Here is a 12,093-nt window from a genome sequence, read left to right on the forward strand (position 1 = left end):
TGCATTCCTAATTGATTATTACAATTATTCATAAGCTAATTTTGTTACTTCGTATTTAAGATTTTGTACCAAATGATCCATATAATTTCCGAACTGTTCCAAGTTTCTCTTGTTTGAGCTGCTTTCGTCATGTTAGAGAAGCTTTTTCCCAAGTTGACGCTTAACTTTCTTAACTGATCAAAATGGAATAGTTGATTTAACTTCAATGATCTCGCATTCTATCATATGACTTATAATGATAAGTTATGATCTCTATTAGCCTCAACAAAGATTTGGCATTGCTCCCGAATACTTAGTATGACTTTAAAATAAAGAGGAATCACAACCTAAAGCAAGGTGAAAAGACTTGTACAAGTGTATCAATTCGTTCTTCATTTTAAAGATGACAATGAACTATGTAATCATACACTTGATGTATAATAACAGGATAGGAGAGAGTGGGGGATAGCTCAAGTGGTTAGAGCTTCCCTCCCTATTCTAGGAGATCTTGGGATCGATTTTCACCCCCGCCCTTGTGGCTCTTTAAACACCCAAAAAAATAATAACAGGATACTTACATAAATCTTTATACTTGGGGTGACATTATTAAATTGAGTCTTAAGATTTATACTTGACTTTTCCTATTTTTCTTCAAAAATCTCAAGACTTGAGATTGGGACCCACTTTACCCACTTCACTTTTATTTTTATTACCCCTTTTTTTATATACTTTTTTACATATAATATGTCAAATAATTAAGTCTTAGGGCTAAAGGGATAAATTTGTGTAAGTCTTAGTGAGTCTTAACACGAATTTGATGACATCTTTTTCAATGGGGACCACAAAAAATGATGTCATATTTAAATCTTAAGACTTGGGGCTAAACTTGCTCTAAGCTTATTTGACTTTCGCTTAAAAAATTGATTTTTCTTATAAAAAAATTGGTCAAATTAATTTATTTTTGTTATACTTATGTTATTTTTTTTAAGTAATACACTTCGTATGAATGATAAAGAATAATGCTCTTATGAGTTGTAAAATCCGATTTAAACCTAGTATAAGAAAAAATGTTATACTATTTTTAAGTGTCCTATGTTATTTGATATGAAAAATGATCTTCATCTTTATCACACAAGAGTCACTTTTAATCACCCTAATTTCTATAATTTTACATGCACCACCACCAACAAATTACCACGCTGTCATAGTTAGAACTTAGAAGTAGATGAAAATATTTATGCTAGGCTAATCGGTTTTTATTCTTTTATAAGTGATCACATGGTGTAATAAGCCGCACATATAACACGTTATTTTTCCTACCCCGTATTACTCAAGGAAGGATGATAAAAGGAGAAAATACAAGTTTATTTTGATGATAAACAAAATTTGTTTATCAAATGACATTTTCGTAAATAAATCAATAAAAAAATCTCAGTCAGCATGGCATTTTCGTAAATAAGTCAATATTTATGGGACCCGCATATTAATAAAAATTGTTCACTTATTTACAAAAATATCATGGTGATTGGGATGAATTGTTGATATATTTACAAAATTGCCATTAATTAAACAAATTTTGTTTATCATTAAGATGAATGGGCTCCAAGTTGAAAAAAATAGAAGTTAATGCCGTCCGTTGGCGGTTTCTTCTCCCACGCTGTATAAATTCCCCCGTTTAAACCAACCTTGTTTGCACACCGCGTCCATCCTTTTTCCCTCTCTCTCAACCATTTTTGGCAGATTCAGATCTACCATCTACCTCTCAGAGAGAGAGAGGAGGAGAGAGAAAAAAATATTTGAAATTGAAATTGAATTTCTAGCTTCAAGGACTCATTAATGGCGGTCGTCTCACCATTAGCCAAATACAAACTCGTCTTCTTAGGCGATCAATCTGTTGGAAAAACCAGCATCATTACTCGTTTTATGTACGATAAATTCGATACCACTTACCAGGTTTCCCTCTTTTTATTATCATTTTATGGTGATTATCATAATTTTATTTTGTTGCAAATCCTTCCAATTTCTATTGCATTTTGACTGAAATGTGTTGGATTGTAAATTGCGGTTGATCATTTATTTTACGTCGGTTTTAGGTTTTTCGTCATTGATTTTTTTGTTTCTTTTTGATCGGTTCAAATTGAGATTGATGCATGCTGGAATTGTTGCTGAATTTCAGTTTTGAGGTTTTTGAAATTGATAATAGTTTGTCTAATTGTCCTTAAATGATAATATTTCTTTTTTTTTTTTTTTTTTTGACATAGATAATATGATATGTTACATGCCTAATTTTCCTGTTTTTTTTAATTGAATTGTGTATTTGTGTCTAACTTACCCTGTTTCACGCTAGGATTACAAATTTTTAAAGAGAATTTTCATTAATTTAAGATACAATTGTAATTTTATTATAATATGGAGCAGAATTATAATTTATGAAGAGAATTGTCTTTCCTCATCAAGTGCATGGTTCTGTAATTTGTTGACTGATCATAGAATCAGAGGCATGACTCCAAGTAGGGGCTTTTAAAGGTGACAATGGGGTCATTTTTTTCTGTTTTGGTCTGGTGACTTTAATTTCAGGTGCTAAATTGGATCAATCCCAAGATTCCCAACCTTAGTTTTAGGCAGGATAAATTTGGTACGGATCATCTAGTTTCGGGTATGATACAGATACTGGTCATCAAAATTGATTTTTTTTTCCATAATTATATATATTACTAGTAATAAGTAATTTGGTATATTGCACCATCAAGAAACTTGAAGGTTTAAAGTCAATGAAGGACGTCTTTGATGAAACCAAGATGCATGATACCGAGTTCTGTTTTTCAAAAAATTTCTGTGGGAGGCATGACTTGTACTAAATGATAGTTTGCACTTCATTGGCAACAATATAGTTATAGGTTGCCATGATTTTTTATGATGATATCAGCTACATTGTCATAGGAGACGAGTTCAACTTCCTGTAATAAAATTTGCAGTTCCTTGTCAAATTTGTATGCTTTACTTATGCAGTATATGTTTCTCATCCTAGAGTTGGACCGATTAATATATAGAATATATAGTGCAGATTTCTTAATATTTAATGGACAAGTTTGGAATTGGAAATTAGTGAGATCTTAATATCCTACGAGTATAAACTATAAAGTAATACTTCAAAAGAATTTTGGCCATTCAAACTTCAGGTTACATCATTATGAAATCATGCTGGTATAGCCGTATGTGCAACTCTTATGCTTTGGTATTGTTTAATACTTTAATGTGTATTTGATTTATATTGAAATCTAGGAAATACATGTGTTTTGACTTGTTAACATTTTTTAAAATATTGTCAATGTAATGGCAGGCTACTATTGGGATTGACTTCTTGTCGAAAACCATGTATCTTGAAGACCGAACAGTGCGCTTGCAGCTCTGGTATGATACTTTAACATACAAATTTCATTGTTTATACTAATAATGTGTATTCATGTTAAAGCAATAACAAACAAATTTTTATTCTGAGAATGTATACATGTTAAAACAGTAACAAACAAATTTGTATTCATGTGTTAAAATAGTAACCAATAAATTTATTCTGAGAATGTATATTCATGTTTACACAGTAACAAACAAATTAATATTGATAATGTATATTCATGTTAAAGCATTAACAAACAAATTTCTTAAGCACCCTGAGCTCATTGCTTACACTGCAGAAAAATACATATCCAGATTTCCCATCTCATAAGTCATAATGACGTATTGATTTACCAATATAATTTGGTGTCTTGTACACATGATTTGTATGATTCTATCCCATATTCTGAACCTTTAACTGCCAATTCCAGGGATACTGCTGGACAGGAAAGATTTCGGAGTCTTATTCCCAGTTACATCAGAGACTCTTCAGTTGCTGTTATTGTCTATGATGTTTCTAGTAAGTGCTTTGTATGCTAATGACTTCAAACTTGATCATTTTTACATGTTAATGCTTTAAGGACGCATGAAAGATTTGCGTATGATGTAATTGTCTGACTGAAATTCGTACATGTCTACATTTCCTTAATGCACACGTACATGGGTGAAATTGTGAAACTATGTACTAGTAATGTACTTCTATCAGTTCTATGATGATTGTTTAAGGAATGTTTCTGACTTTCTGCTGAAACTTGCTTGTTCTTGAACCAAAGTTTTTCTCTTTGGTTTTTTTGTTGATAATAAACCTGTAGCCAATTTCTTCATGCAGATAGGCAATCATTTCTCAGCACTACAAAGTGGATTGATGAAGTACGGACAGAACGTGGCAGCGATGTGATTATTGTTTTAGTTGGAAATAAAACTGATTTGGTTGAGAAAAGGTGGGGATTTTGTTCACTTCTGTGTATATTATTTGCTATGGTCTATGTTCTCTCTTTCATATGTTAATCCACCATTGATTATTTGAGAAATGCTATCACACAAAAGTTCTACTTGCTATCAGGCAAAGGGGAGAACCAGAATATTTTCCTGGTTTTCATGAATGATAGGATCTCTTTTTACTAATAACAAGATAAGGCCAGGATTTGGTTGCATAGCATTTTAAAGTGTTTATGCTAGAATGTTTTGACATTGAAGATTTGAACAGGCAAGTCTCTATAGAGGAAGGAGATAACAAGGCTCGTGATGCTGGGGTAATTTTCCTGGAGACCAGTGCAAAAGCAGGATTCAATATAAAGGTATGTTTATTACTCAGTCAGAGTCTCTTTATATTCTAGGATGTCCAGATAAGGGGTTATCTTTTCTTATGTAAAATAATTTATTTATGACTAAATTAGCAAATATGCACAACTTAAATGTAAGTAATTGGAAGAGAACAGAATTGGTTCAGCTATCACAAAGTTAAGTTAGTACGTTCATGTTATATTCTCAATTATAAGGTCAGAGGAAATGTTTCCATTTTTATTTACTCCGTATTACAGTAGAAATCTGCAGCTATGATGAGCATGGAAATTTCACGTAACTAATGCATTGACTATATATGTCACAGCCTTTATTCCGTAAGATCGCCTCATCCTTGCCAGGGATGGAAACCCTGTCATCCACCAAACAAGAGGATATGGTTGATGTGAATTTGAAACCTAACAGTAGTTCATCCCAATCAGAACAACAGGGAGGTGGTTGCGCTTGTTAATTTGTAACAGATTAAGGATTTTGTGAGGTAAAAGAAGCTGTTCATAAAAGGAAAAGAGGAGGTGAACATAAAGGGCCAAGCTCGACAATTAAGGGTCTGAGTTCGTTGCACCAGGCCCCATTTCATGTCCTATATACTAATCAACTTGTTCTACACTTAAAAGGTACATCTTGTAAAAGGTTTGGCTTTGACTTTTCGAGGGCAGCCATTCATTTTGCCCACTTTTTGTAAACATTATAGCTTCCTTTTTTCCCATTGTTTCACTTACACCGATTCATTATTGAACTATATATTTTGCTGTTTTGTTTTGAGGATTTCTTGTAATGTAGTCTTTGAGATTGTTAAGTTACCATATCAGTTATAGAAATGATACTACATAATTTCACTTTGAATCCATATTTGTATGCTCCTAAAGATCTATAGGATTGTATTTCTGTGCTCTATAGTCTATACAGACTGTCAAATTGATTAGATATCGGAAATTTAATACATACAAGTATGATTTATACCATCATTTTGTGGAACATTGGAACTAAAATAACGAAAGGAAACTGCAGGTGCAGCAAACACTAAACTCGGTATATGTACACCGGAAAAAAAATGAGATAATGCCCAAGCAAGAGTAGATACAAATGCCATAGAGCAAAAATCTCCAAATAAAACTAGGAACAGGAGATTTTTTAATATAAAATAAGATAAAGAAACAAATCTGCAGTCGCTTAGCCATGAATATAGCCTTCACTGACTTGTCTAACTCGGAGTGTTAGAAAAATCAAGACTATTGTACCCATACTCGACCTGGAAAAAACATGGAAACCCACTTCAGTAAATCATTAGATATATGGTATTTGATCAAGTGTAAGATATAGTTTAAGGTTTTAATGGTAAACATAATTATAAATTATACTTGTATGAGATATACTTTTTATAGTTAGATCAGATCAAATAGTAGATATTATTCCATTCTTGCAGAATATATAATTGTTCCAAAAGTGTAAAGATAGCAGATCAAGATGCTCATTTATCTATTTATATTCTTCCTTTTCCCTTTTTTTCTCTCTTTATTTTTATTTTTTTAATGGGAGGTGCTTGTCAATAGAACATAATACTTTAGGCTTCATTATCATATCATATACTGTATGTTGGTGCCAGACAGCCAGCAGAAACATGTGAAGTAACCTCACTCAAATTTAAGACTGTAATTAGAAGTGATGTATCAAGGGAAGAGCAAGATCTTGGAGCTTACAGAATGGAGAACAGGAGGACAATACGTCGTGAATCAAATAAACCTGTACGTTTATACTTTCTCCATCGGTTATGAGTAGCATTGTATGCCTTCTCCATTGGTTGCCTGTCTATAGAAAATAAGCAAGAAGAAGAGTTAGCTCATGTTTAGTTGACCCCTAGATAGATATGCTAAAGAATTTGTACACGAATGCACCAAAACCTCAATCGTAAACTAAAACACCAAAGCTATGTAAAAGTAAACAAGTTCCTGAATAGTGGTACCTAAGCTTTATCAACCTTTACAAAACTCATATGCTCCGTACAAGAGAAGTACAAAAAACCACTAAATTACAGTTTTCTATTTCTAAAACTCATAATTAATGGGATCATCAAACTTTTTTCGAAGCATTGGCATTTAGCAATCATCAACAGAGCACAAATAGTGGGGAGTCAAAATGTGGGTTTTACCTTTGGCATTAAACTTGAGCAACATGAGGATGTGGTTCATTAAAGGTGGTATGGATTCTCCTCCTGTCTGTATGCTGTTCTGTCTCCTTAGCGGTTTCTGAAAAACAAGACAAAATACAGGATAGTTAGCCTTTACGAAAGGCGGATAACAGTGCCAATATCCATCTACACACACTGTGGTCTGTGGGACTGTGGATTACTTACAGTCAATGAAATCTCAGTTTTGATGCTCCCACAAGTGTCTTGGTCAATTTTCGAAGCATCGTTAACACCCTTTTCGATATCAACTGTAACTAAGCAAGAAGGAAACGAGCCTGAATTCTTATCATCAACAGTTTTGTGGCATATCACTGAAGCATCCACACATGCCTGACTATCTGATTGCAACCCACATTTTGTGTTTGCAATGCTGCCTTGCTCATTATCACTCCGCACCAAAATTCGACAAAAATCCTGTGATTCAATCCAATACTCAATCAATCTCACAAACTCAATATAATATTAAATTTCCGACTCTAAATTATACTTGAATTCTTACTCCCCAATCAAGAAGGATGAATTCTAACAGCTCAATTTCATCCTATCGACTACAACTTTATTAAATGAATCAATAATAAATTTTTCAAAAAGTAAAAAGAAAAATTGATTGCTAGTTGTCAGAAATTCAGCGTTGACATTTTTAGCAATTTGTAACACCAACCATCCAACTCAAAAAAAGCTGTTAACACAAGTTGAAAATCACAACACAATTCAAAGTCACAATCATCGAGCACTCCGCCTCCATAAACCAATGAATTGTTTAAAATACACTTAATTCTTTATAATTATCCCGGAAAATGCATTTTTAATCATATTCATTAATCTGAAACATTCAAATTTAACAGGAAATTTACTGAGTAATTTTTAAAAAAGCTAAAATTCAACTTTACAGAACAAAATTCAAACATGATATGATCATACAATATTGATGTGCATTATTATACACCCGAATGTACCATGCACAAATACATTGATACAGACCCAAATTAAGCCTTCTATTTTTCCAATTGAACCTCTCTCAAATGAAAAATAAAATCAAATCAAATCAACTCCTATAATGTTGTAATTAAAATTGATATAAAAAAAGAAAATGGTTAGAGAAATGTGACCTGGTCGGCGGAAGCAGTCGCCATTGAAGGGAGAGGAGAGAGAAAAAGTGAAATTGAGAAAGAAAGAAGGAAATTGAGAAAGAAAGAAGGAAATGGAGGAGAGAGAAAATGGAGTGGTGGAAAAAAATGAAGTGAACGTTACGTTGGGATTCTTAGAAGAGCAACTACTACTCTGAAAAAATGAAGTGAAGTGCAGCTTATAATAAGAGTAGCAGAAAGGCTCCTGATCACGATGTTGATGATCACGACAAACATATTACTCTGATTTATGTGCAACGATTAGACATTTTTTCTGTCTGCTTTATGTCAAATCGTTGTACATAATCTGTAACAGACTAACAGAGGTAGTATATATGATTAGAATATTATTATTTATTTAATAGTTTTTATTATCAAGTGGGTGTGTTGTATGACCAAGACTGTAATTAGCAAATCATTTGTGAAATTACAAATATTAATTACTTGGTTAATGTACAAACTTCAACTGCTTCTTGTCTTCTTCCATTTTAGATTTGATGCTTCAATTTTAATTACTTGCTTACTGTAATACTTTTCTACTCCCTCTACTGAAGGCATGTAGTTGTAGCCTTTGTAAGTGTTGTACATTGATAATTCACATACTTTTATTACTTTGTTAATATGTTAATAATTAGGTAAGTAGGATGTAATTGGAATTTTATACGGAGTATAATTTTATAATTCTTAGTAATATATCATAAGATATTAATAGTCAAATTTATTAAAGTCAAAATGTGTCAATTATATTATAAAACGAACGAAATAGAAAGTATAAAAATATGTAAGTATGAACAAAGAAGTATTCTACTCCGTACTATTCTTTATTGCAAATTATATAAATTTGGACAACATTGTTAACAATTTTTAGTACGAAATATCATTAAATCATAAATTATGCATAATTATTATTGGAAGTTCTAAAGTGCATATTAATTCTTATCCCATTTTATTTTATGTAATCTAGACTTATAAACTTTTATACAGACTTAGGGCATGTTTCGATTTACTGAAAACAACTGAATTGAAATGAACTGAATAGAGTTGATTGGAGCTGAATTGAACTAAACTGAACTGATTGGAGCTGAACCGTGAATAGAGTTGATTGGAGCTGAATTGAACAAAACTGAACTGATTGGAGCTGAATTGAACTAAACTGAACTGATTGGAGCTGAACTGTGAATAGAGTTGATTGGAGCTGAATTGAACAAAACTGAACTGATTGGAGCTGAATTGAACTAAATTGAACTGATTGGAGCTGAACTGAATAGAACAGGCCCATAGTAAACGAACCATATTTTATTTTCTAAATATATCTAACTTATTAATTATTATGAAGTATATTACTACGTATTTTATTTGCACTTACTTGAGCGATTGGTCCCGACCTACTAAGTAATAACCACATCAACTTACCTAGCTTGATGGCTAATGCATTATAAAACGAACAAGAGTCATTGTTGAGATTGGGGTAATCTAGTACATAAAAATTGTCATTTTGATAAGATGTTGCATTCAAGCTTTATTAAATCCATGTGAACGCTAAACTAGAACAACAAATATTTGGGCTGCATTTGAATCATAGAATATGACATTAAGGGTTTTTAAAATGTGTAAATTAGCAGTATTAACAACACTCACGGGTTGCCTACTGTTTTTTGTCCTCCAAGACGCACAAAACACCAACCCAATTACCTGTTTATTGTCTTACATTTAATCCGTGAGTTGTTTCTATTCGAGAATATCTTTTGTCACCTTCTTTCAGTCGTGTGATTACCAACGCCTAAATCCGTTGATTCTTCTACTAAGAATCTACCGATCAAATTACCAATTGTCTGTCTTTGTCCAGTCTCCAGTTTCATTGTTATGGAGTATTATTAACAAGTTAAGGGTGCATGACAGTGTTGGTTTAATTAGCTTTGTTTATGGTTGTTATAGTCGAGGTTCATACGTTTTTAAAATGTGTCTTTCTCTTACTTTTGTGTATATATAGTTTGTATAAGGGAAGGAACTGATCATTTTTCATTTTGTATATCTATACTATCTCAAAATTTATTCGTACGGGAAAACAAAAGTGGTAATCGAGCTTACAAAAGTTGAATCATTTACGGGTTATACATTTAAATTATGTTTTTTTACGTCTCAAAATTTCCCATTTTCTCCAATATAAGACAACTAACTTATATGAATTCACTGATAATACGATACTCAACATTTTATTACTTTACATCTACGTGTAATATGATTGAAACTGTGCAAACTAAAGATAAATAGAATCTAAAATTATACTAGAACCCATACATCATAAAATAGGCCAAATTCAAATGATATGATTAATTAAAAACTAAAATATATGATGAGTGATCAAAAAGGATTTTAATACCATACATACATGTTAAAAGTATATATTGAGAAAACAATACACCTCTTTTTATTTAGTGTATGTCCTTAGTGATCATGCATACTTTTTCTATATTTTAATTTTCCTTTTAGTGTGTCCATTTTGGTTGGCTAGTTATTTGGTCCATTTATAAAATGCGGTGATAATGCACTAATGGTGATCGAAATAAATTTGTGATAAATAAATAGGACTCCAAATATATTTTTAATACTCGTACACCGTACCCTCCTTCCTTGCCATACTGAAGATGATCTTTTAAATATTTGTAATAAAACATGTGTTTATTCGGATCCATTATCCATATATTGGTTGGTTGGTGGAAAATGGAGACAGTGAAAGTTCTATCCCATACTTAAGCTCAGACCTATTTGTGCTATATGCTTCTGCCACGAATTTTCCACTTCTCATCTCACCATTACTGTCAAGTTTATTCATGTATGGTTGATGTTGCACGGTGTTGTGGTCAACTTATATTATCGACTTTAATTTTGTACGGAATACCAAGCAAAGTTTAATCTATCGGTAATATATGAATGTGTGTCACTGTTTATGACTTAAAGGTCGAGATTAAATTTCACTAGAAGCTAGTTTGGGGAGATTATTTCATCTTTTTTCCTCACTCTCAATTAGCTAGCTTGATTTATGTTGCTTAACTAAGCTGAATTAGCATATATTAGTAGATGAAAAATATTATTTTGATGGTGTTCTTCTCCTTTATCTTATAAAAAGATAATATTAAAATTACAAAGTGAATAAGTATTGAATTATTTCCGTTATTTGATCGTGCTCTACTAACTAGAAGGATTAAATAACAAAGTGAATAAGTATTGAGTAGTAGAGATTCCAAATCATCAACTTCTTTTGTGAGTATAATTACTTTACAACTATACACATTTGTTGGCTTGTTGCTACTACTCATAATTAGTATTAATAATAAATACACTAATACATCTTAAAATTAAAAGCAAAACAACTAAATAGAAATTCTGAGCTATAATAATAATGGGGAAATATGGGTCTATCAACTTGAAAATATGTGCTCATAGTCGCACCTATATTTCAAAAATCTGGTAAAGAAGCACTACTAATCAATGTTTATGGCCTGTTGGATAGACACACACTGAGAGGTGGGAACACTTTCTAAATCAGAAAAGCCCTTGCTATTTATTGCTAATTAATAACTCAGTACACTAATTGTACTTTTTTTTTTTTTTTTTTTTTAACTTATGGGCCTATGACTCTTGAATAGGCTGAATTACTACATGTTTAATGTTTTTATGGGCTTTGAGAATTGGTAATCTTCTTGGACTAGAAAGCCAGCCCAAATAAATAAATTTCATTGGTCTTAAGGCCCGCAGCCTACAATCCATGGACCATGGGTATAATTGCGTTACAGCCTACATAGGCTTACAACATTTCTTTAGAGGTGTCAATTCAGACGTATAGGTCGAGTTTGGTGAGGTTGAATTAAATCAGATAAGATCTATTTTAAATTTAAGTCACTTAATTATTATGTTCAACTGTTCAATGGTTTATACAAGTTGAAATCTAAATCGAATTTTATTCAAGTCTATTTTGAATTAAGTCAATCGGATCAGTTTTTAAGGGTGTCAAAAACTTACCCGACCCGAAAGGTTTACTTGAAACCGAACTGTTTTCGAACTGGTTGGATCCAAAAAAATTCAATCCATATCCGATAAGGAATCAAC

General features: G+C 32.0%; 2 protein-coding genes across 2 annotated transcripts; one reads left to right on the forward strand and one right to left on the reverse strand.

Annotated features, from left to right (window-relative positions):
* The first annotated feature begins 1,569 nt into the window (after positions 1 to 1,569).
* On the forward strand, positions 1,570 to 5,518 carry LOC110682212 (ras-related protein RABH1e-like). Its single transcript, XM_021858482.1, has 6 exons — positions 1,570 to 1,932; positions 3,320 to 3,390; positions 3,804 to 3,892; positions 4,202 to 4,313; positions 4,580 to 4,670; positions 4,982 to 5,518. Exons 1-6 carry the CDS (start codon positions 1,816 to 1,818, stop codon positions 5,123 to 5,125), a joined length of 624 nt encoding a protein of 207 aa, XP_021714174.1. The 5' UTR covers positions 1,570 to 1,815; the 3' UTR covers positions 5,126 to 5,518.
* Positions 5,519 to 5,663: 145 nt separating this feature from the next.
* LOC110682213 lies at positions 5,664 to 8,180 on the reverse strand. Its single transcript, XM_021858483.1, has 5 exons — positions 7,969 to 8,180; positions 7,025 to 7,273; positions 6,821 to 6,917; positions 6,372 to 6,480; positions 5,664 to 5,923 (listed from the first exon to the last, which is right to left on the reverse strand). Exons 1-5 carry the CDS (start codon positions 7,990 to 7,992, stop codon positions 5,845 to 5,847), a joined length of 558 nt encoding a protein of 185 aa, XP_021714175.1. The 5' UTR covers positions 7,993 to 8,180; the 3' UTR covers positions 5,664 to 5,844.
* Between the last annotated feature and the right edge of the window lie 3,913 nt (positions 8,181 to 12,093).

This window comes from Chenopodium quinoa, unplaced genomic scaffold (genome assembly GCF_001683475.1).
Source record: "Chenopodium quinoa cultivar QQ74 unplaced genomic scaffold, ASM168347v1, whole genome shotgun sequence".
Classification (NCBI taxonomy): domain Eukaryota; kingdom Viridiplantae; phylum Streptophyta; class Magnoliopsida; order Caryophyllales; family Amaranthaceae; genus Chenopodium; species Chenopodium quinoa.